Consider the following 26866-nt stretch of genomic DNA (forward strand, 5'->3'; position numbering starts at 1 on the left):
ATTTAGTTTCGAGGTCTTTCTCTCAAAAATTTATTTACTCAAGATAACAAAGGAATACCTTAATCAAAATATCTTCCTTCGTTTTCTACAACTTTCTCCCATCTTTCTTCCAGCAAGGGATGGATTCCGCGATGATAAAAAATTCTCCTTTGGAGTTGACCCAATTGTCAAGAAATTTTCGGACTTGTTCAAAATTATGAAAGTGTGTGTCCTCTGGAGCACGTTGCATCGACCGGAACAAGTGATGATCGGATGGAGCAGTGTCTGGAGAATACGCGGCAAGACTTGCCACTCCAGCTCTAATAGCGTTGGAATTTACACGTTATTTCTGCTCCGATTCTAGATAGAGAACCCATTTTTGGGACAAGAATGGGATTTCTAATTGGTATCGTGATGGGATAACCTATTTTGGGACAAATTTGGATATTCTAGTTGGAGTCTAAACTGTATCTGGGAAAATCCTAAGAAATGTCTATACGGGAGCTGCGATTGGAGTGTCTTCGATAAAACTGTCATCTCTTGCAAAACCCTCAAAACTACACACTCTTAATATCATCCGCCTGCTGAATAGGCCGAAATGTATCCTCCGCGACAACAATGGTGTCCTACCGCGCGCACCTGTTCCCCGAATCTTTCGCGACGGCAACTCGTGCCCGCGGCGCACAGTGGGACAAAACTGACATTTTTTGTTCAAAATGGTCTAGAGACCTCAAAACTTAACGAAATGAAACAAATTTTTTTTTAATTACTCGTTGAAAGATAACGAAGAAGATCGTCTGAGCCGATTTTTGAAAAAATTCAACTCTGAAAACCTACAGATCCATAATTCCGTTAGGAAAATACACAACCCAATAACGAAAAACTACAACACATAAATCGGTAACTTTAACTCTAAAACCCCTTCACCCAATAGCTCAGTCACACCAAAACTACTAAAATGCACAACATAACCCCATAATCTAATAACCCCATAACCCAAAGACTTATAACGGAATAACTACAGATCAATTAATACAAGTGACAATAAAATCATAACCCAATAACACTATAAACAACATCCCCATAACCCAACAATTTCACACTTCAACAACCTCAGAACCCAAACCATAACCTCTGACAACCGTATATCGCGATAACCCATAATTCAATATCCCTGTAATCCAACAACCTCGTAATATCGTGTCTTAATAAGTTGCAATAACCATATATAGAATACTTATTTGTTACCCAATAATCCCATAACTTAATAACCAAGTTTTTATATACTGTATTTAGAATGTACAACAATATATTCATACTACATATGAATTTATTGTTGCAATAACTTAAAATTCAGTCAAATCGAACTTGAAGCCTCCTCGTGGCACATCCTGAATGCACTTTTTCATCTGAAAAGTGTAGCTAATTCTGCTCATACTAGACTATGAGCAAAGTTATTACAGTTAGTTATTATAGTTTTCATTTTAATTATATGGAGTCATGGAGTTATTGTTTATGGTGTTATTGAATTATGATTTTATTATCACTTGTAATTGATTTTGTAATTATTCCGTTACAAGTCTTTGGGTTATGAGGTGTCATGGGGTTGTTATGTCGCATGTTTTAGTAGTTTTGGTGTGACTGAGCTATTGGGTGAAGGGGTTTTAGAGTTAAAGTTACCGATTTATGTATTGTGACTTTTTCATTATTGGGTTGTGCATTTTTCTAATGGGATTATAGAGTTGTAGGTCCTTAGGGTTAAATTTTTTCAAAAATCGGCTCAGACGGTCTTCTTCGGTTATCTTTCAACGTGTAATTTAAAAAAAAAATTTGTTTCATTTCGTCAAGTTTTGAAGTCTCTAGATCTCTAGATCTCATTTTGAACAAAAAATGTGTCAGTTTTGTTCTACTGTGCGGCGTAGCTCGCCGCTTCCGACCATCGACGGACAACAAGTCGAAGCTGTTGGACGGATCCTGTGTGGTACGCAGGGTCGCGCTATGAAGTGGAATTCGATACGCGCGCATGCGAGGAATTGACGTTGCCGTCGTTTGCCGTCGTTTGCCGGAGGAGCACAATGGAAAACACGGGCGGTCAATCAAACGACGCGACGATCGCGGGACGGCGTATCGCGCGCGGCGGGAAAAAGGTAAAAACGGGAAAAAGGAGAGAAACGCGTTATTTATCCTTGTCGCACGCACGGCCGGCCGCGCACGGCGGGATAAAGGTATTTCCGCGAGCGGGGATCATTACAGGCTGATGTACAAATGACCCGTTGATTACAAGACAACACTTTCCGTGCAGGCACCACGAATGCTGCCATTTTTCTGGTCTCCGCGGAGAAAACGACCGGCCAGCCGGCGCTTTTTTTTTTCCCTCCGGCCGCGGCGACACGACATGTTACATCGTTATAACACGCGATACGGGATCGCGAGGGATCGTCCAGCCTCGTTTCGTCCAATTCGGCCGGCTCCGTTTTAATCCGGTCCCCCGATTGTCCCCCTCCCGACGACCCGGCGAATTATGGCGATTTCACTTCGCGTGACGCCGCCGCGTATGGAACTTGTGTTTACATAGTAGTTTAAAAGTACTCGCGCTGGACAGCACGCAAACGGTGGATAGCACGCGATGAATAACGCGACGCTCGAGTACCGTAGCACATGCCGCGGCGCTGCCATCGGGAGAGTCCGTCTGGAACGCCGTCGCGAGGACGATCGCGCCGCCGTGGCCGAGGGAGTCGCGGGGATTCGCGGGCGCCGATTAGAATTACTACTGTGTAGAGATCTGTGCGAATCAAGAATTTTTATGTCGAATCGAATCGAATCTATGAAATTTCATTCGAATTCGAATCAAATCGAATCTATGAAATTTCATTCGAATTCGAATCAAATCGAATCGAACCATTAAAAAATTTAACATGAATATTAAAAACGTGCAAATAACGATGGAAGATTTTAACATGAAAGGGAATATTAATATTGTAATATTATCTTAAAATAAAATATATATTTAAATATTTATAGTAATTTATACTCAAGTTATTAATTATAAGTTAGGTTAATTACGGTAATTAAACATTATTAATTGATAATTAATTAGAAATAAGTTAAGGGCTCAAATATACAGGGCCCAGATGGCTCGGTTTTATATAACTGATACGCACAAACGCTAATATATTTGATTCGTATTCGAATCTTCGCGATTCGAGATTTTCGAATTATTCGGATTCGAATCATAGGGATTCGGATTCGAATTCGAATAGTTCGCACATCTCTACTACTGTGATCAGAAAGTAGCCGAACTTTATTTTTTAAAAATCACGGGTGAACTCTGTAAATCAAATCCGTTTGCTTTCTTAAGTTCGTACGCATGTCCTTTACATTTGGTGAAAAAAACATGGCGTTCTTTCAAGCTGTTTGAAAGCCGTGGCAGTTGTTTATGTCAGTGAAGATTGTTGCGTACGGCGATTTTTACGATTTTTACGAGCGAAAAATATGGAGCAAAGGATTTGTTTGAAACTTTGTGCCGCGAACGAAATTTCGTTCACAAACGCATTCAAAATGTTATGCAAGAAGCTTATGGCGATGATTGTTTATCGAAAACAAGTACGTTTGGGTGATTTAACCCTTTCACTGTTAGTGGGAAGTGTACTTCTCCCACTAACTTTCCTTGATTCAATTTTGCGTTGTAAATCACATAATTTTGAAGAACTAATCGGGGATATTGAGTTTTCCAGATAACTGAATAGTTATTCAACATACTCCGATAGATTTTTATATCCAATTATTCATTTGTGTGATTATTTATAAGAAATCAAAGTTGAAAAACAATGTTTTTTTTTTTAGGGAAAAATCGATTCCTCGGAGAGCATTGAATGTAGAGGTCTGAATTTAGAGGTTTCACCAAATATTTTTCTAATGTTGTACAAAAACATATATTTTTTTCAGTATTTTTTTGCAAGTTAGATTTTTTTTTATAAACAAATATTTCTACAAACCTACGGCCGAAATTTGATTTCTTTGCACTTTTTAGCTCTATTTTCTTCTTTTTTCATTCTATATCTCCATCTTATCCAATACTATCAATATTATTTTACTCAAAAATGAATGTTTAATCTCTAGTGAGCATAAATATCCAGTATTGAACATCTTCCCACATAAATTTTTTCCAGCTCGATCGAGTTCCATCGTCTGGAATCATATGTTCTTATTACGACCTGGTCATTATTTAATAATAATTGGAATTTTCATTAATTTTGTACATCATGATCGCCATATTGAGTCCGCCATTTTGAATTTTGCAAATCTGACTTTAGATTCGTAATCAGCGACCCAAAAAACGTAGGACTACTAAATATTTTAATAATTTTTTCAAGGGAAAATAATTAAAAAATAATTAAGCAGCGAAAGGGTTGAGAAGTTTCAAGAAGGACGAGAATCCGTTGAAGACGACCCACGCTCTGGAAGACCATCAGCGTCACGGATGACGCTCGCATTGAGAAAGTGAAAGAATCGGTGCTCCAAAATCATCGATTGACTGTGCGAGAGATAGCAGATGAAGTTGGAATATCATTTGGATCATGCCAGCCAGCAAATTTTGTCCAATATACTGGACATGAAGAAACGGGTCGTATCGTGCTTGATTCCGAAAAAAACCTGAATTTTCTCCAAACACTCGACGAATGTCGCTTCGCAAGCACTGTATTCACCAGACATGGTCCCCTGCGACTTTTTCCTGTGCCCCGTACAGGCCCTGAAAAAACCTCTTCGCGGACAGCGTTTCGAATCGATTGAGGACATCAAAGAAAAATATCGCTGCGTCGATTGAAGGCCATACCGTCCGCCGCGTATGAGCGACATTTCCAGGACTGGATCAATGTGGCTGGCATATGTGCGTAGCAAGCAATGGGGACTACTTTGGAGGAGACTATGACAATTTTCACGATTGAACTGTAATTTTCATTTTTAAATATAAAGTTCGGATACTTTTTCATCAGAGTAGTATTCGGCTGGAAAACGCGCGAGATTTCACGACGACGAGACATTTCGTGACGACGACGCGTCTACGTCTCGCGTACGGAACGAGGCATTCTCGCGCGGCTGCATCGCCACCGGTGCGCGGTGCTTGCAGCCAATTTGCGTACCTCTATAAATACAGGCACCGACGCCGCGCGGCGCGGCGCAGCGCGTCTGGGAAATGTTCCTAGGTGTTTGGTACCCGGCTGCGCTTGCCAGTATTATACATAATGCATGAGTCGGCGCGCATCTTGCCTCCTGTGAGCAGAGGAAAAGAGAGAGAGAGAGAGAGAGAGAGGGAGGGAAAGAGTCCTGGACTCTGGACCGTCCTTCCGCTGGACCATCCTTCCTTCTTTCTTCCCGGTCTCTCCTTCTTTCCTTCCATCCGACCGCACGACGGACCCGCTAATGAAGGGACGAGGAGCACTCGGCGTTTCGACAATCGCGGGACACGAAACACGGTGAAACGATCGGCGCCTCGGCGCCTCGCCGAGGTGGCCGGAAGGCGCGTGTTTTTCGCCGATGATGAAGCGCCGATTACGACGCGGATGCGTTTTCGCGTAATATGCCGAGTCGGGATTCAGCCGCCGCCGTCGTCGCGCGCTGCCTCGTACGAGGAAGATAGATTTGGAGAAGAAGGTAATGGGACTTCTTGCTGGAGGATACGTCTCCTGCGCCTAGGGACGCGCTTCTTACGGCGATCGGCGAGCGCGTAGGCAGCAGCCGCGCGGAAAGAATGCCGAACGGTACCGCACCGCCGAGCGTATGAATATGCAGCGCGCTTGTGAACGTTCACGAGACTCTGTGATGTGTATTACGGCTTCCGGTGAAAGAACGATCGATCACTTCCGATCGACGAGAAGCAGCGAAGCGGAGACCGCGCGCGCGCTCTTCATGTGTGCGTTTCTCTTCTTTCAGACTCGCTTCAGACACGGCAGAGGCGGCCGAGAGGAGCTCCGCTTCGTCTCGAGAGAGAGAGAGAGAGAGAGAGAGAGAGAGAGAGAGGGGGGGAGGGCAGGGAGAGCGGGTGAGTACAATTGTAACATATTTCAATTACTCTTGCACCGGGCGTCTCGGAGTTAACTCGAGGAACCCAGCGCGCCTTCGTTATTTCGCCTACGTGCGCGGCGTTGCACGCGCGCTCGTTACGGCCTTAAACGCGGGATAATTTTCAGGCGAGCGTGAGCGCGATCATTTACGCAACGAATGGGGTGTAAACTGTAAATACTCGGGCGTTTTTACTCGCCGTCGAGCAGAGCCCCGCTGTTAGGAGGCCAGAACAAGGTCCCAAGGCGGCCGCTGCCGCGGCCGCGAGCCGCGAGCCGAAGGCTCTTCGCCTTTCTCGTCGTCGCTACCCCGAGAGGTCGCGGGGGCATCCTATCGCGTAAATCCGCGCGCGGCGAGAATTCTCCGAGCGAAGCTCTACGTCGCGATGCATGCATATGCATGCGCGCCTACTGCGTGTACGCCAACGCCGGTAGACATCGGATAGAAAGTAACTGCCAATTAGCGGGAGGTCCCCGAGGGAGGAAACCTGAGTACCCGAGTCGGCCGCGCCGCACATTTTGCCGGTGACTCACTTGCCTCATTGTGCCTCTCCGGCCCTCCCACTCTCCACCTCTGTCCGTCGGCCTCGCAGTCGATCATTTCCCAAACTAGACTCGTCCGTTGACCGGGAAACGCGGCAGCTGACAGCGCGCGGACATGGGGATAAATAAAATACGGCTGCGGTCTCGGGGCTTCCGCTCGAGAGCACGCTCCGGGTCCTCCGGAGAGGGAGAGAGGGAGAGAGGCAGAGAGACCAGCAGATGCGTGAAAAATTTCGGATTAGGGCACGCTCGGTTTTTCGGGGTCGCCTTGTGGCCGGAACCTGACCAGGCGGGAACCTGACGGGAATTTGCTTGTATTTTTGTCCGTTTCCAAATGGCGTTATTTTTGTGTCTCCTGCCCCTCTTTCCCGGTTTTCAAGTAACGTGGCAGGCCACCGATTTGGGCATTAAGTTATCGAGTCAGCGGGGCTGACGGGCCCTGACGGGCCCGGGGCCCGATGCCCGGGGAGATCCGGGAGAAGAGCGCTCCCCGCAGGATCTGATCCCGCGACTCACGTCGCTCGAGAGGCCGCGACGGCTTTTAATGAGATACGATACGCGTGGCCGAGAGCGAACGCGTAGACTAGCCGCGGTTGCAATTAGATAAGCAGGTGATTCGTGTGTACCTTCCGCGCTCGGCAGCGACCGCTGGAGCATTGGCGCTCGCGCACAGTTCCGGACGCACAGTTCTCGTCTCCGCGTCTCTCGAGCGGGAGAGTCGGCCTACCGGCGAGCGTGTTTCCCGACAATCATCCGAGAAATCCGGTTCTTACGGTAATCGAATCGAATGACAGGAGTAGGTAAACCGTGCAACGAGTTTCCGCGGCGCGCGCGCGCGCGCGCGCACAGGTGCGCGATTGCGCGACAGATAAATAATTTATGAAAACCGACGATTTATGAAGCCGACGAAAGCGAGTCGCGCCGAGTCTCACTGGTATTTCTACTTTCGCCGTAGCGCGGCCGTCTCGTCGGCCTGCTTGTGCTACACTCTCCGTCTCCCAAAGATAACCGGATAACCGGCTGTATTTTAACGTAAAATCACTGGACGATATAAAATATCGCAAACGTCCGCCATTTTGACGCCAAGACGCGGCGTCAAATTTTTTAGCATTTCAAACCGATGAGTATATATTAGATATGAGAAAACAATAAATACTAACAATTGAACATGAATAAATTTGTCTCATTTGCCATAACATTTAACATTGGCGATAGATTTTTTCACCGCAACGCTACGACTAGTGTTAACGACCGTTTTTGCAATATATTATTACAGTCTTTTTTCAAAGAAAAGTGTATTCGTACAATTACAAACGTCTTAAGCAGTTTGTATATAATATTATGACATGATGGAATAAAAGCCATCGGAAACGTTTGTAAACATTTATCAACAAATTCAGCAGGTTTTAACTTATTGGATAGTAAATTACTTTCCTGTTGTCGAAATAATACCACGCGCTTATATATTATGTTATATGTGTTAGAGATGTGCGAACTATTCGAATTCGAATCTCTGTGATTCGAATCCGAATTATTCCAATAGGAATCAATTATATCATCGTTTGCGTGCATCAGCTACAAAACGGGCCATCTGGGCTTGTACGTTCGAACCCTCAATTTGTAATTAACTTAACTTGCAATTAATAATTTAATTATAAATTACTTTAAATATTTAAATATGTATTATATACTTTAAGATGATATTACAATATCAATATTCCCTTTCATATTAAAATCTTCCATCATTATTCGCATGTTTAATAGTCATGTTAAATTTTTTAATGATTCGATTCGATTCGAATTCCAATTTAAAAAATTCGATTCGACATTCTTAGACAAAATGTTCTTAATTCGCACATCTCTGATATGTATCCATGGTGGGAAAACATAATATATTTTCTTTATATTCGTAACTTTGTGAAAAGACTTATATCATGGGCATTATCCGTAGACGCGTAGTCACGAGGATATCAAAACATCTAGCGCAATGTTTACAATTTTTTTTTATTTTCGATAACAATGCACCCGTCAAATGGTACAATGCATTCTGTGTGTTATATCTGTGTTATATTATGGTTTTAAAACCGATTATTATGGTTCTAAAAAGAATGTGGTTAGGACATTGCACTTTACAATTGGCCTATGAAAGTGTGCACTATATATACACTTTCCGACGCCATTTTGACGTCAATTCGCACTGAAGCACTGGTGTTATGCATCGCGGTACTTTATGTTATCTAGGTGACTTTGTTTTAACGAAATTAATGGCGCCTTCTGTTGGTGGGAGATTGAGTTGAGGAAGTGTCAACCTTCCTTAATAACCCGTAAAAATTTCATGACGTTCCGTTCACTAGAAGCCAAGATGCGACGCATTTAAGTGACGCAGTAGTTTGATACTTCGGTCGAAAAAAATGAATTGTTGCACGATAATGCACCTTATCATCGATTGTCACTGAGTTTTGGACCAGAAATCAAACTTTATTGCTTCAACATTGCCCCGTATTCACCCGACGACTTTGGCACCCTGCGACTATTTTCTATTCCCTAAGCTGCATTTGCCGATGAAAGGAAACCGTTTTGCATCAATTGAAGACATTCAACGACGAGCAATCTCAACAGCATTCCAATCAGCGACATAAAAAAGTCATTTGATGCACCTCTTGAACGTGCTAATCGCTGTTTCCGCTAATTTCCGCTGAGGGAGAATATCTCGAATAAATAAAATTATTCTTGTCAAGATTTCCTAACTATTTTTGTCCTTTTTAAAGCCAATTCCGGTTATTTTTCGGACAGAGGGTGTGTATCTCGCCGGTGAAACAATGAATTCCCTCATTCGTTCATTGCGCGCCAATCGGCCGGTTTCCGATCGGGCTGCTTCGTTGATTATCACGCCTAAATCACTCCCCCCCCCCCGCGGCCGGCGAGCGGAGTGCCGAGTGCGGCGGGTCGTGTTGCAATTTGTCGTTTCATTCGGCGTTTCTCGTTTTCACGCGCTTCAACGTGGTGCCGTCGCGTCGCGTCGCGTCGCGTCGCGTCTCGTCGGCGAGCGAGCCGGTTAACGACGAGCGGCTGATCGGCCGCGATTATCTCCGTGAGAGATACTGCCTTTTCTGCCGCGGCTAACGATCGGGCCGCGTGATCGGGCCGAATTATAAACGTCGCCATAATTCAGGCGCCGGCCGACGTTTGAAAAACAAAGCTCGAGTTGGGGTAATATCGGTAACAGCTGGTCCATGCGCCTCTCTCTCTCTCTCTCTCTCTCTCCGGCCGTCGTTAAGCCCGACGCACCCTCGGAAGAAGAAACCTCTATTCGCGATGGGCGATAGCCCGCGCTCCCGTACCGCCGGGCCACGCACATGCGAGAGGCCTGCAGGTGCGTGCGCGCGCGCGCGCGCGAGCGCTGCGTTACACCACGTATGCGCAGATAACGACGTCCCTGGACGCGCAGATCGCGACGTAGATTTATCTGGCGCGAAGCGACCGCTGACGCTGTTCCCTCGCGCCACCAGCTCCTCCCCTTTGATAATCGCGCGAGGGGGCCTCACGCTCTCACCTCACCCCCCCTGCCGGGCCCTGTCTGAATTCCAAATGCGGCGAGACGTGGGGACGTGGGAGGAGAAAAAGGAGGGAGGGAGGGAGGGAAGAAAGAGAGAGAGAGAGAGAGAGAAGAAGATGAGGCGTAAAACTGCGCGGAGGAAAGGGTGTTAAGCCGCGATTCGGATCGGAATTCGGGGCACGTTCGCGTCCGATGGCGCCCGTCGGTGCGGTCGTGGCCCGCCGCGAGAGTTCGGCGGGAAATGGCGGCGGGAACTCCCCGTGCCCGGTAAGCTTCGGCGTTAGCCGTCCGAGTTTGCGTTTTCCGCGCGTCTTCGTCATTTTCCCTCCTTCCTTATCTTTAGCCGCGGTATCGCGATAACGGTCGCAGTCGTAATTTGCACGCTCGGCGAGCGAAGCGGTTCCTCGAGCCCGGGAAAACGAACCGGGAGGGGGGGCGATAGCGGGCCCCCAGTTGTTCGAGGATGCGACCGTAGGATACGAGACGCGCGCGTCAGATGCGTCCCGCGGAGTCCGCGCGTCTGCGCGGGCACCGGTTATTAGGAATCCGTGTATGTGCACTTTCAGGTGTTTGTACAGGCGGCGGGTAATCGGAGCCATGCGATACGCCACAATTTTCTGCGGCTAGATTACCGGTGGTGTACGGAGTCGTGTAACCGGTCGAAGCAACATCGTCTAACTGTCCGCGGCGCGGCGTTGATAGATCTGGTCAAAATGCGTCGGCCACCGCGAGAGCGCATCTGTCACTCGGAAACATGCGTCGAACGCACGACGACGCACAGTGGGGCCCCGGATGACGTTCCTTGGTTCAACATTTTCTAGAGACCTGAATTTCCAACCGATCATCGATACACCAATGGATGAGGTTGATCCTGAATAAATTCCGAAGAGTCTTGCCAAAATTTTGAGAAAACATTTTTTTTTCTCGAATTACTAGCCCCGAAAGAGGAAGAATTATCGCGTTAAACGCGAGAAACTTGTGAAATACTCATTATTCGACACTTATTTCTATCTAATAGCGTACTCAGCGGATTGAAACTATGAAATCAATCAACCGACACACTTCGAGATTTATCGATCTTGAACTAGAAATCATTAACCTAAAACTCGTATGCCCAAAATGCATCCCAAAAGCATCAAATATATGGACCCGTAAGCACAAAACCGAGGGATTTTAATCCTCAATTCTTTCTTAATGCGGGCTGAAATGATGAGCTTTGAAATTCTGAGTTTTCTAAAAGGTGTTATAAAAGGTATTATAAGTTCTGGGGTCTCACATTTAGTCCATCCATAGGCTCGAACCCATTGAGGTCGAAGACTCAAGACACTGTACTTTAAACGATAAACTTTTAAGACAAATCCTAAACCTAAACCATGAACCTTGAACCGATAATTTTTTCAAAATTTCGGCTAGACAGATCTCTTTGGGATTTATTTCAGGATCAACCTCATCCATTGGTGTTTCGATGATCGGTTGGAAATTCAGGTCTCTAGAGAATTTTGAAGAATGTAATCTGGCCACACTGTGCGACGTGTCGTCGAGTTTAGCCTCTTCGCAATGATCATTGACTTTGGTCGACAGTCGCCAAATGCATGCCAACGTTTGTTACAACATTTCAAACGGCCAATTTATTGAAACTGTTGTAATCGATGTTGTTGGTTTGTGCATGGTTCCGTGTTTTTAAATTTTTCACGTCGAGCTTTATGTTTACTTGTTGTTTACGCTTGTGTTTATTTATTTTATGTTTATATATACATATTTAAATTTTTTACTTGAACTTTCAGAGTTATTTTCTTTTCTTATTAAAAGCAAATTGTATGCACAGCAGTACTAGTATAATCTTGAACAGCGTCGTCAAGGTTACGGGAAGGTCACTTTGAATTTTTTAAATAGAAACCTAATTTTTCGTAAATCATCCTTTTTTACCAATTAATTTGAACAAATTTTGTCTGAAACATTTTTTTATTTGTCTAATATCTTTTGAGACATTTAAGGAAAATTTAGTAATTTCAATATTTGGCTTACGATATTTCGGTAATTATTTGTCGGAAGGAAAAGTGGTACTAGACTTTTTTGCTCCATTTGGCTTCAAGAATATAATGTTAAAATAGTGCCCCAACTTTTTCTAACATGACGATTTGGAAATTTCCAAAGGTCATAACACTCAAGGTTCAAGGTCATGTTAATATCGCTATGTAATGCGTTACTCAAAACCTTACAACCTTACTTCATATATTTTTTCTTTCTTGCATATTTTCAAGGTTATTTAGGGGGTCTGACATTTTTCTCCCACCCTGTATATTAAGTAAAGAAAGTTTCTGTTGTTTCTGTTGTTTTGTCATTAGCAAATTGCGCATGCGCATCCTATCAATTAAAAACGTAGTTATGTATGCTCAAACGAAAGCTTATTTGACAGAAAATTTACCGGTATACAACACTTACGAAAATGAATTAATACGAAAGCTTATTATTTGTCTCTATTGATTGAAAACAGCACTTCTTGGAAACCTAATATCAAAGTATCTCGCGCTACGCTTGCTGTCGGCTGTCAGGTAACACTATGCGACGATCAAGCGCCGTATCGAAAAGGTTAATTTCGCGTTTAACTTTGGAGGGGGGGAAGGAGCACATACACACACACACACACAGAAGAAGTCGGTACCGCGAGATTTTCACACATTCGGTGTCGCATTGTCGTAGAATGTTGGATGAATGTGTGTGTGTGTGTGCGCGTTGCCCAACGTATCAAGGACATGGATATCAAGAAGTTTCAGCATCGATGTAGCATTGGCCGTTTCTGTCACATTCCCGAAGCGAACATGTCGTAAATAGGTGAGCATAAAGCTCTAATGAGGCGATTACGAGCGCGCACGGGCCAACGTCGTAGATTTTCTAATTGGTGAGGGCCGCGTTTTTCGGGATATCGACGCGATCAAACTGCGTAAAGCGGACCGTCGATCACGCTGAAGGATGTCGCTCCCCAGGCGCCGCCGTCGCGCTCGACGCGATCCGCGATCGAGTCGCATCACTGGGGCGCTGCCAGGCTGCGCGCCATTACCGGCGCGGAAGGATCAACGTTCGCGCGGCGAATAAATTCCCCTTCACGCGGCGAAATCATTCTCGTAAAACGCGCTCTCTCTCTCTCTCTCTCTCTCTCTCTTTCTCTCTCGCGCGCGCAGGCCGCTATCTTCATAATTTAATGGCCGTAATTCACCGATACAGCCGCGCTATTCCGAGCTATCCCGGCGAGCGCCTAGGCGAAATATTACACAGCCACTCTCGGCCACGCTAAATGCTCGCGCGGATGGCCGCTCCGATCGGCCCGCGCTGCATAAACAGGGCAGGTCAGTTAGTCGGCGAAAATTGCCGCGCGCCGCGATCCCGCGAAGGTGCTCATCACGGCTCAGCCGTCCGGCTTTCGCGCACGCATAGACAATTTCGAAAGCAGCGCGTCGCATTACCATACACGTGGGGCGGAATGCCCCGATCCGAGCGCGTCCTCCTATGAATAATGTCTTAATCTCGCGAGAGTGCCGCTCGACGCACGGAGCAAAGTGGATCGAAACTTCAAATTCTGTGGACATCGACTAAAATTCTGCTCGGAAACAAAATTTTGTGCAGGAATAAGTTTTAATGAAATTAATTCTCATAAAATATTTTATTTATAATATTTTTGTATACCATTTTGATAATAATAGTATTGTAACGAATATATTAATAAATATATAGTGTTCCTATTCGGTTTCAACAGCTAGCACCACGTGAAGGTAAGGAACAAGCTAGCTTTGGGCAAGTTATATCAAATCTTCTTGCATGAATTCAATCAATAAAATATTTGTTACATATTTTTGAAAATTTTAAAACTAAACAATCTGTATGAAAACACGAGAGAAAATTGCAAGACTGGTGGATTTTGTGAAACAAAATTCGTGAAAACAGCCAAGGATAACAATACAGCATAGAGGTTCTTCGCAAATCCTTTAATTACGTGTGTATAAAACTGGCTTAAACGAAAGGACTATTCGACGAAATTTTGCGATTCTTTTTCAATCCGTTGCAACAGATTGAAAAAAATTTATGTCTTGTTTCTTATCTTATCTACGTGACGCTGACTTGAAACCAAACAGGAATATTTAAAATTGAATAAAAAAAAATATTGTTATAAATATATTATGGAAATATAAACAGAAATTTTACTGAAATTTTCACTACAAATGATTTCTGGGCGAAATTCTGTCTCATAATAGGTTAGATGGTTTCTGTCCACTATACGATGTACAGGAGAAAAGATCGCACGAGATCGCAGCTGAAACCTATACGGATTTTTACTACACGAATGATTTTTTTAAATCCTATTTAGTAGATCTTGGACAAATATGGACATTTTTTTTAATTATTCACTAAATATGTATGAGTTGAGTTACGATTTCGTTCTAATTCGTCATAGAGAAAAATGCGCAAAATATAAGAAAATCTGGTAACGAATATGATGAACGGATAAAAATGTTCTTGAAGAACCATAGAATTGTGTACTATAAGGCTGACAAGGATCGATAATTATTTATATAAAATACAGCGAACACAAATGGACGACTTATGCTTAACGCATTTTACTCACCGCAGAAACTCGAGACTTTGGACGCTTACAGTATCTATATTATGTATCATTACTTTATATCTTCTGCATTCGGGTCATATATTAGAACTATCTTACAATACATTCTAGTAGATGAAGTTGTGAAATTCGAACTTTTATTTTTGGCTCGATGTCCACCTTTTTCACACCGTTTCGATCCACTGTGCGGCGAGCGTGTGCGGAGAGAGCGTGTTCCGACCGAAAGAATGCCCGGCTGCGATTTTTGCGCCCGACCGAACACGCGTTGCACTTTCGCACGCATGTACGCGAAAAGAATGTGAGGATTGTTTATTTGCGTTACCGATCTCCCGGTCCGCAACGCCGGCCGACGACGCTCGCGGCGCTCTCTCGGCCGCGGATGACGTTGTTTCACGTGTGTAACGACCCCCGAGATCTCATTTACACTACAAATTAGTCGTAGGCCGGTCCTTCGCCCTTAATGGCCGGCCGGCACGCAAAGAAGTTCGGCTTTAATGAAGACCGCGCGTTATCCGTGAAGACCACGCGCGCGCGCTTCGCTCGCAAGGCTGATCGCGAGCGGACGAAGGACGAGCGAGCGGCCGCGCTCCGGCGTTATGGCGCGGCTGAATGCGACTTAAACGAAGATTTATGCCGCGACGCGTAAATATAAACAACAATATGCAATCCTCGGGCGCATTGTCCCGCGGCCGCGGTAGACGCGCCAGAGTCGAGCAATGCGAGCTAATAAGCCCGCCGGAGATCGCGCGCTGCCGCTCGCCTCCTCGCTGCGCACACGCACGCACGCACGCACGCACGCACGCACGCACACACACGCCGCGATGATCTGTCGGCCCCGTCCGGGCCGGCTGGCGCGTCGTCGTCTCCCGAGACTAATCGGCCGGGGTGTAACGAGCGGCCGAATTCATCCCCGGCCTGCTCGCCGGCTCGACGGCAGGTTCGCTTTTTTGCGCCTCGCCGCGCCGGCGGAAATTCCCCCCTTAGCCGTCTAATGTCGCGCGCGCCTTGACGCTCGCTCGATTCGCCACGATGCCCGCGCGATGGGACTTCGGTGTAAACGTCGCTCCGGCGTATCCGAGGTAAATAGCGCAGCTCGTTGTCCTCGGTGAAGACAGGAATGTGCTTGCGACGTGTAGATCAGGTGCGGTCGACCGGGCTTGATTAACACACGTCGATCGCCGCGGAAATCACCGGCGACCGTCAGCTCGCCCTTCGCCGGGAGGGTTGGTCGCCCGCGACCCCCAGTGAGTCGATCATAAAGATAACATAATTGAATCGTATCGCGCGTGAATATTTTATCGCTGCAAGCAAGTTGTATGCTCGCGATAAGTTGCAAGTTTACTGCGGCGTAGACGGTAAAATGTAAAATGTGACGATCGTACGAGCGAGGTGCCGACCTGGGTGGGCCGGAAAAGTGAAATGTGAAGACAAAAGTTGAGAAGTGCCACGCGACGATTTATACGAGGACGAATAAATATCGCGTGTTGGAAGTGACGCGACACAAACAGAAAGCACGAGACCAAACCAGGAGAAGAAGGGGCGCGACACGTTTATCCGCTTTAGCGCAAGCATCGCAAAATTCGACGAGAGAGAACAACCCTTAGAGGAGGAGCACACACGCTGTGCTCGCCTGTGCATGAGGTTGTCGCGAACGGCCCGGCTGAATCACAGGGCCGTGGAAATTGCGCGATGAATTTTCACTTTTCACGGCGAACGGCATTCGGTGAGCCGTGGCCGCTTGGTCTCCGCTTTAACGAGCGCGCAGCGACAAGAGAGGCGATTACAGCCGAGTACTCACGCTTATGTCTTCCATGCTGCGATTTCCGGCGTGCGTTAATCCGTGATTGGTGGCGAAACTTCCCACGGGCGTCCCGTCGTGCGAAAATACAAGAGACGGAGAAAGCGCGAGACCCGTCGCCTCTCAGAGCTGACTCTCTCTCTCTCTCTCGCTAGCTCTAGTAAACCACACGTCCGCCGATCGATTCGACAATAACAACACAATAACAAGAAGAAGATGAAGAAACTGCGATCCCCTCTTCCGCGATCATCACTCGAAGAAGAAACCAATCTCGCCGCGTCAGCTACGTTCCGTTGCGAGCGACGTCGTCGTTTCACGTCCTTGAAGAAGCCTCATTGACACGCCAATGACACTCGTCCAGGAAGAGAGAGAGAGAGAGAGAGAGAGAGAGAGAGAGAGAGAGAAAGAGAGAGAGAGAGAGATAGTCGTCACACTGTTACCGTCGTTCACTACGCAACTGGGAACACGAGGGAACAGAGGGGAGGCAACGCGCACACGCGACGCCGCGTTTCACCGCAAGCTCGCCGGCGGGCTCATCGCCACCGCGACACGGCGACGGCCGCGGCAGCCAGGGTGGTCCATGGAGCGTGACATCCTCCGTATCGGTCGTCGAAGTCTCCGCGCGCGGTACGGCTGGCCCGGTCGGCTGATTATCTCACCGGCCGGAATGCGCTCGTCGTCGAGTCGCACCTCGGAAACCCTCGGCCGACCTCCCTCGATCAACCAACCACCACCCACCACCCACCCGAGCGGTCACCCGGCTCGACGGTCTTGGAGACTTCGCGGGGAACACGCGGACACAGCCTCGCTCGAACTCCGGAAAAGTCCGTCCGAGTGCCCCCTTTCCCCAGCGACGTTCGCCGATGCTTCGTGTCGCGGCCGTTTTCCTCGGACCGCACAGGACCCGACCGGCTTGAGGGGGACCGCGAGGGGACCACACACAGCCGCCGAAGAATGTTCGGCTATCACCGTGGACGTACTCGGGGAACCGAGCCGAGACCCCTGGCGAGAACTCGCTCGGGGACGAGCGATGGACGAGAAAGAGAGACGGAGAGTGCCAAGCGCTCGCCGGCTCGGGCTGAAACTCACTGAGTCGGCTCTTCTGGTACCCGACAGGTCTGCCTGCGCTACTATGTGGTGAGGGATCGCCAAGCGGAGAGGGAGGCGAACAGGTAGGGAGACAGAGAGAGAGAGAGAGAGAGAGAGAGAGAGAGAGAGAGGGAGGGGGAGAGAGAGAGAGAGAGAGAGAGGAGAGAGAAGGCCGGAGAGAGAAGGAACGAAAACGACGCGGTGGTAGAGCGAGACAAGGGCGAAGGGGAGAGCCGTTGGGGCCCTACCATCGCGCCCCCTCCAAGCGACTCACTGGGTGCCCAGGGCTCCGACCATTATCTCTCCTTCTCTCTCTTTCTCTCTCTCTCTACTCTTCTCCTCCTCACCGTTGGGCAGCCGTCTGCCTTGCGCGAGGGCTACGCGAAGCGAGGGCGAAGCGAACGGGTGGGGTTGGAGGGCTTTATTATATTTACGAGGCGTTATCGAAGCAATCCAACAATATTGATTCCGCGCCGCGGAGCGATCGCCCATCTCGAAGAACGCCCCGCTCCCCCCTCCCCCCCGTCCTCCCTCGTCGAGCTCCACGCTCGCTGCGTCCGTTCGCTACCGGAGGGCTCACGGCGCCCTTATTCTTTCCGTCTGTGCGCCGAGTCGTCTCTCTCGGAGACTTTTTCTTTCGCTCGCCGTTCGCTTTAATGCCCGCCGAATGCGATCAGATCGCCGCACGTTTCCCTCTCCCCCCACGTGAATTACACGCCGATCGTGGCTGCCGTTGCTTCTGTTGTTTCGCTGCTGGGGGAATGCCTATTAGGATGGGTGGGTTGCTTCATAAATTCGACTAGCGATCGCGATCGCTAGTGCGATCGCGATTGACTCGGGGAAATGCATGAAATTCGTGATGATTCCGGTCGCGAGGTCGCGCAGGACGAGAGATCCTGCGAGGATTGTTTTTGCCGCGGAGACTCGTCGGAGGCGCGGATTGTCTCCGCCTCCGACGGGCTCGAGGCGGGCTTTTCTCCGCGGGATATTTTTCGGCGTATCCCGCCGCAAGGGGGGCAAGGGATGGGCAAGGAGACGGGAAACATTGACCGGAGGACACGTGTCGTTAAGACTTCACCGGGCAATGATAGAACTTCTCGCCGCGTTACAGCTGCCTTAATGGTTCGAGGAGGATAGTTAAATATAGGTATTATTTCATGAGCACGCAACGTGGAAAGTAGGTCGGATCTTTCGCTCTATAATTTGATTTCTACCGCTGCGCCCGACGCTCTCGAGACGCTTTTTATGATAATGCTTAAGTTTCAAATTCTACCTGGCCGCGCGTATAGCCGCGCATATATATTATCTCATTAAAAGAAGGAGCAGGGAAGACCCCCTCTCCTCCCTACCTTCTTGCCACATTCTTCGATTCGCACAAACCGTCTCGCGCGTCATCGTAAATACTACGGAAACATTTCCGCGCGTGTTTGTGGGCACCTACAACCGAAAGGCGTTACATCTCATTTTCGCGATAACCATAAAGAAAAGGCGATCAAGGCATTGTTGTGCGTAGCTTGTAATGCAAAACTCATGAGGTGGAATTGTTCGGTGCAACCAGCGCTTCCCCCGGTCTTTACGTGAACTCGAGGAGGAACCAGTTTGAAAAAAAACGTTTCAGGGGCAATACTACGTGGCGTGCAGATTCTGCACGCGTAAATTCTTAAAAAATAATTTACTGAAATACAATTTTACCAAATTCGATAGAGCCGCAGATTTCAACCAGTTATTTCTCGGGGGATAGGAAGAAAATTCGAGAGACGCTAAGAGATGCAAAGTGAAAAAATTCGAATTACACACAACAGACAAATATCACTTTTCATCACTTTTCACACTGAGAAGAGAGATTTTATCGAGTTAACGAAACAGCAGTAACCGCAACAAATAGTTTGCTAATGTGGGACAGCAAGTGACTTTGTTGTGGTAACAAATGATTTCTCACTTGTGATTTGTTGCTCTAATCAACAATTTTATAAGGGGAATAAATGGTATTGTTATTGTTAATCCGACAAATCAGAAATTTTGCATTTGTTAGCGATACAGAAAATGAGCAAAAGTTAGAAATTATGTATGAGCAAATCAGTTGTTAATCAACTCTTCTTCACCAACGTATGATATTTAGCAAAATACATAAAATACTTGATGAAACTACACTGGCGCTATTGGCGCTAAAAATGCTACAATGGGTATCATAATTACCAGATGATTGAAATATAGCTCCGTTACATCCAATCAAACACTGGTAGAGAAGGATTAACAAAATAATAATTTTGTGTGTGTGTGTGTGTGTGTTTTGCGAGAATTCGGTGAGAGAAATAGAGCGACGTATTATTACATTAATCTCTATTTTTAGCGCGACGTATTATATAAAATTAATAAACTATCAGATAAGATTAAGTAAGGTCGAGGGGAATGCACATACAAAGGCTCGTACTGCAAACGTACTTTTATCAATAAAAAAGCCTGTAAAAGCGGTTCGCAGTTTAGAAAAGCTTATAAATTACTCTCAGAGATGCTTTTGTATGTGAGAGTTCAGAATATAGACAGAAGATATACAGAAGAGTCACGTATACAGGGTGTCCGGGACTTTTTGGAAACAAAAAATTGCGAAGATTAATCAGATCAAACTGAGAAGAAAAGTCATGTACCATTTTGCAAAAGTCGCGATAGTTATTAACGATTCCAGTGACCACATCTAGAAGTTGTTTCAAGTGACAACTTGAAAATTTGTCAACTTATTTGTAAAATAGTGAAGGACCTTTTTGTTCAGAATGACTTAATCTACAATTGTATGATGGCTATTGTGTCTAGCGATAAATATAAATATATTGAACTTTGAGCCCCGAAACTTGAAGCTATCGCTAGAGATCATTATGAAGAAGAAAGACCTTTTGCGAATAAACCTACCATTTTGTAAATAAACAAATTTTCCAGGTACCAATTAAAAGAGCCACTAGATGTGGTCATTTTCAATCAATTATCAACAACTTAACAACTATAGCGATTTTTGCAGAATGGTGCACGACTTTTCTTCTCAGTTTGATCCGATTGATCTTCACAATTTTTCCGGTTTCCGGACAATCCCGGACACCCTGCATATATTAAGCTATTAAACATGTATGATTTACATCTCCAGTAATACATACTTGTTGAAGTAACGAATAGCGAAAAATGATTTCCTGCGGTAACTGCTCGATTTTTCGTTCTTCGTACAATTATGAAACGGCAAGCCTTCAGTTGTTACAATAAAAGTGACAATAAAAGTCTTCTTCTCAGTGCATGACACACACGAAACTCTTCGGTTTCCGGAGAATTTATCATACTCGTGACAAAAATTGCATATTGTCCCGCTTGTCGAGCCACGTATAAAAATTACGCTCGGAGGACAACAAAGGGGAGCACGACGAAGGTGTCGATCGTCGTCGTCGTCGTCGGCCGAGTCGGAGTACTATATAGCGCAGCGAGATCGCAAGAAGCGTAACGCTCTCGTCGGCATTAACTTCTTCCGAAGGGGAACTGTCCCGATTACGTCTTACACCGGACCATTTGCGTGGTTGCGGTCGGGTCTCGCGTTTAGAAGACGCGGTCTCTCCCGCCGTACGTGTAACCGCGCGAGCGTGTGGGTGGGTCCCGTAACACAGCTGATCGTCCTCGCTGATCGGAACGCCAACAGCGACGGTGCAGGAAGCTGCGCGGACGTTCCCGTGTGTGTCGTCCATTTGTATGAACCTCGGAATTTCATCCGTATTCGATTTAAGCGCAAAGATAACGGCGCGACTTCTCTTCCCCCATAACCCTTTAACGTCCGACTTTTTCCACAAGTGTTTTGAGAATAAGATTTGAGTTTCTTTGAACCGGGACTATAAGTAGTGATAACCAAAAAAAGGATATCGGAATTTTATATCTACGAGAAACTACCTTTCCAAGTAGGAACTACTCCTAGAAGCGAAAAACACGCCTGATCGGTTGCATTTCTTTGTTTTTTTTAGTTTTAATAATTTTATATCATGGTACCTAATGGTTGGAGAAATTCCTCGAAACATAAAACTCATATTCAGAACTTGATCTTTATTTACCCGGAATGGAATATAATAAATGAGCACACGAAGTTTCCGCTTTTTGTTTGTTGGTTTCGTTAATTTGGATTTTTTTTATCGTTCGTTGTTTGTTTATTGGTAAATATGACTTGGATCCTAAAAGCATATATACGAAATGAGCGAGCTATACAGAGAAAAATGAAGGGTCATCTATACGACATAATTCTGATAGTCAGCTTGACATTTTTCAGCTGAAACTTTACTATATTTGTGAGTGAAGTTTATCATTCAGAGCGTCAAGCTTACTATTTCAGAAGAATATCTTACAGATCACCATTTAGATAGTCAATCGTTCCTTCATTTTTCGCCGCATAAAAATCTCTAGGTCACCAGGTTTCACGAAAATAGCTTGATTTCTTGATTTTCGTGTCCACCATATTGGATTCGCCATTTTGAATTTCTATATTCTTTTAATTTCACATTTTGCATCTGAGAAAGCTTCCAAATGTATAAAATTATAACAGATACCAATCTATTTATTCATTTATAGTGCACTTCTAGATGCCAGTAACAATGCTAACTATGCCTACTTGGAAGTTGACAAAACATGTTATCGTTAAAACTAAACCTAAAAGCTAAAACAGACTAAACCGAATCTACATACAATCTATATACCATTTTTTAGAAGAAGAATTCACCTTTACAGTGCAGGTGCAAAGAAAACGAAAATATCCCCTTTTTTAACCAAGTTATGGATTCTGAAATGCGTTTCTGGTAACTATAGTTAGCAGTAGGCGTTAAAGGGTTAAAGTCCCAGTGTCTCTTTTCTCGTCTCCGTCGTGCCATGCCGCGCGTTCGCGCTGCAAAGTCTTCAAATCACATCGCGCGCGCGCGCGCGCGCACGCACACATACACGTGCGGCAGGCTGATTTAGCGAGCGGAGTCGCTGATAGAGAACTAAACACGGGGACGCGCGTCGAGCGACGGGCCTAATCAGAGAACAGGCAGAGAACCGCGAGAGATTGTAAGACACGTCTTAAGGAGACACGACCCATAAATTTTAGTTTCACCTTTCGCGCGCGTGTGAGAGCGAAAGTAGCGGTTATCAATCGCGCCCGTTCCCTTCGTTTTCCTCAATCGTCGCCGAATTTTCGTCTTTCGGTGTCCTCGATGTTCGGCCGCGCCTGCTTCCGGTCGTCGCCGTCCTTCGGCCGCATTTGCGCGACAGTCGCGTAGCGCAATGATTTCCCAGCAATCATTTCATTCCGTGAACAGTTAGCGGATAAACTCCGTCGAGACCGCGGAATATTAGATAGAACCGTTAGATTCGATCGAGAACGAGTTAAAAACGAGGAACATCAACAGATCTCAGACAAATAGACTTGCCGACCGAAACTGTCGTTTTGAACGTTAGCTATTGTTCGTGAGTCTTTGATTAGCATGTATTTGACAACATACTCGTATCGCCGATAATCATGTCGGCCGAGTAATATGACGGCTCCGTTGCCTTTATCCGCGGGCACATCAGCACAGACGTGCTGGGCCAATAAGAAGCCTCCAGGCCGATTCGAAACAAAGATTTAAGAGCAGCAACGAGGAAAAGGAGGGGACACATTATTATTCTCGCACATTATTGCACATTTCACTTTACTCGCTTTACATTTTTGCTTTTCGGCTTTGTTCGCTTACGCTTTGTTTGCTTTTGTCACGATTATTGTACGAGAATAAATATCGTTATCTGTCATCATTAAATTGCTTCGAGTACGTGTCACTTTTCTACATGTGGTCATCCTTGCCGCATTTCTTCTCAAGCATCGCGGCGGCTTCTGTTTTCGGCGGCTTTCTCGTTTCGCGACCATTTCTCCGTTTCGCTTACAACTTAGCTTACCGACTACCTAGGCCCTAAAATTCTCTCGCCTCCTCGGAGTCCAGTACTGCACATATCTGTAAAGTCTAGCGAGTATAGTATACGCACATGTGCGCACACCGCTTCTCTCTCTCTCTCTCTCTCTCTCTCTCGACGAAGAAAGAGCACGAGGGTAACGTAGAGCCGTTGGAACCGCGTCTCTTGGCATGAACTCAAACATACAGTTATAACGCTCAGTGCTCGCATGAATGGAGTGTAATGCACCTAAAGTATGTCCTCCTCTCGTAGCGGAGCCGAGGCGACTCCTCCCGCTTCGCCGGCGCGGGGCGCAATTTATGCCCGGCGCGGACGCGACGGAGAGAAACAGGCGGCCGAGCGCTGGAGCGAGAGAGAGACTCGAAAATCGTGCGAGCGGCTGCCGCGGAGCCGGGGCATACGCCACTGATAGTCCGCTGTAAGGAAGTACAGATAGAGGAATAAGGGAACTCGCGTCCTCTCTAATCCCCGTGAAAGCGCGCTAGCTCGCTCGCTCGCTCGCGCGCGCGCGATACGGCCGCGGAAGGGCACGCGGGGAGAGGGGGGAGAGAGACTTGATGAACTTGCCTCGTGAATCATCTCGCCTATAAAAATCGGCGCCCGATGCGTGAGAGAGATAACGCCGGGAAGGAGCGGTAACAACAGGTTTGCTTATGTACGCACGTACGCGAGGCCGCGCGCGCGCGAGCGAGCGAGCGAGACGGCCGATGAGCGCGCGACAGAGAGGGCGCGCGAGCGACGCGACTGCAACACGTGCACCGCGAGAGAGAGAGAGAGAGAGAGAGAGAGAATGTTGCGGAGCTGCATGCGGCGGCGGCGGCTATAACGCCGTCCGGTACGTTCGCGTGTGTGCCGCGTATAGTGCGTGTCCGCGAAACGGTATGTGCGGTATATCCGCCGCAGCCGCACGCGATGCACGCACGCGGACAATGAGCGCTCTGGGCTTTTCTTCACACACACACACACACACATATGTATATATACGCACCACACGAGGGCATCACGCGGTAATGTTCGAGTTCCGCAGGTTGCGCCCGCGCCGGCGTGGTGCGCGAGGGTGGCGTTTCATCCACGTCGTGTTACGTTTATTGCTGCTATATGCGTGTATGCCGCGTGCGTGCGGGTGTTACGCGGCGCGCGAGGAGAAAACAAGGTGGAGGACGCGGAGTGTGTGAGGGGGAGCAAGGGGGAGGAGGGTGCTTACGGCGCGTGTAAGTTTACGGTGTCGGCTGGTCGCTGAAAAATATGGGATCTGCGATGACTCATGAGAAAAAGCGCCGCGATTCGAGCTCTTTCTCTCTCTCTCTCTCTCTCTCTCTCTCTCTCTATCTCTCTTTCTTACTCAGCCTGCACCTCTCCTCGTGAGCATTACAACTGCGAGCAGGTGCGACGAGCCCCCCCCTGCGCGCGGCGCACGAGGGAGATTAGAGCGCGACGTGTTGCTTGGCGCTCTCGTAATTACGGCGGGAATTGAGATGATTTTATTGTTCGACAGCGGCCGGTCCGAGCCGTGCGATTCAGACTGCGACGAGGAGAGCGATAGTCTGCTTTCTCTGTCTTTCTCTTTGCGCCGCGCCGCGGTAATTTATGTAGTCGCTCGGCTCGGCCGAGTCGTTAGCGACTCGATCTGACGGGCCGCGAATTCGACTCGATTATGAAGCGTAAAGTAGACATTTGCGTTGCTTCTTTCGTCGTATCAATTCGTCGTAAATTGATATCGTGCAAGAATCCTCGGGATTATCTTCCCCCCTCCCCCTCCTCTGCTCATCCCATCGAAGTTAGAAATTTCTCAGCGCGCGGGACGACGCGTTCTCGCATGATTCATGCGCTGCTCGCGCGCAGCGAGCGCATAAACCGACCGTTCAAGTGATCGGTTACGGCTCGTCGTTAATTAACGAGCGGATCCCACACATGGTGTTTCAGCGATTCGCATTCAATTAGCCGAATGAATAGCCTAGGCGCAGTTTCAGGCACGGTAATGCCTCGACGCGACCGGCTCTCTCTCTCTCTCTCTCTCTCTCTCTCTCTCTCTCTCTCTCTCTCTCTCTCTCTGTGTGTGTGTGTGTGTGTGTGTGTGAGTCGATTATGCGGCCGCGGTTGCGAAAGCCGGCCATTGTTCGGCGCGATTTCCCAATGATCCCGTTTCTGCGCTGATTCTTTCCTCGCCAGCGAACGACTGCTCTCTTTCTCTTTCTCTTTCTCTCATCGGATGCTACGGATTAGTTCGAGCAATGCGACCCGCTCATTGCGCAAGGACGAGTCGCGCCGATTCGCGAAAGTTGCGACACTTGGCGCTAGTGGGGGGAGACATAGTTTTGCTGAAAACGCGCTCGCGTGAGATCGAGATTGGCCGGGAAGATGAAACATCTGAGTCTAAAAATAATATTTAGATTCTCGTTCGATGTTCGAGACGATGAAACTGGAAGACTCGGAGGGATTTGAAAATTTCCTCGGAGAAGAATATGGAATATGGAAACTCTATAAACTTGCAAATAAAATTTAATAAAATTTAATAAAAATGGGATAAAGATTAATTGAAAGTTATCCTTGATCTGTTATTTGAGACTTTTTATAATTTTTCAAGATTTTTCGTACTACAATATCTTTTGCAGAAACGTTTTTTTTTAAACTTCTACAAGTAGTAAAATTTTGGCAACTAGTTGCCTAAACTGTACAATGGAATTTCCCAAACTGTATCGTATCTCCTTCACCGTACTAATTAAAAAACTGAGAGGATAAAAATAAAACACAGCAAATTTAAATAAATTACAAAATTTAACTAAGTTATAAAAAATTTAAATTTAAATAAATACATGTTTAATTGAAATTATAGTTTATATAAGAGATTGGAAAATAATTTTTTAATTAAAGAAAAATGAACATTAAAATTATAAAAATAAAACATTTCTGTTTTCAAAAATTTGACTAAGAAATTAATTAAGGTCGCGGCTTATATGAAAAACTAATAAAAATATTTTTTAACTAAAGATAGACATTAAGATTACTTATTAAAATAATTATTAAAATTATATCCATTTTTATATGAAGTTTATTTTATATGAAAGTTGACTTTTATTTTTATATTCATAAAATCATGATTTATTGATCATGTAACATGTAAAAATTATAGAATTTATCTGTTATATCTTTGAAATTAAAATTATGCAAATAAAATGTGTTCGTTTTTAAAATTTAACTATGAAATGAACAATAATTGAACGAAAATCTGTTCCTCAATTAAAACAAGAAATGAATATAGTAACACAAAAAGAAATAAACTGCTTTCTACA

At 46.3% G+C, this 26866-nt stretch overlaps 1 protein-coding gene across 1 annotated transcript in view; it reads right to left on the reverse strand.

Moving 5' to 3' along the window:
- The window catches only part of LOC105185099 (uncharacterized), a 156579-nt gene that overhangs the window by 111942 nt on the left and 17771 nt on the right, over positions 1-26866 (reverse strand). Inside the window, exon 4 of the mRNA XM_025304921.1 lies at positions 16551-16673. Coding sequence (XP_025160706.1) covers positions 16551-16673 — 123 coding nt within the window. The remainder of the gene's footprint in view (positions 1-16550; positions 16674-26866) is intronic.

The sequence above is a fragment of the Harpegnathos saltator genome, unplaced genomic scaffold (genome assembly GCF_003227715.2).
Source record: "Harpegnathos saltator strain DR-91 unplaced genomic scaffold, Hsal_v8.6 scaffold659, whole genome shotgun sequence".
Lineage (NCBI taxonomy): Eukaryota > Metazoa > Arthropoda > Insecta > Hymenoptera > Formicidae > Harpegnathos > Harpegnathos saltator.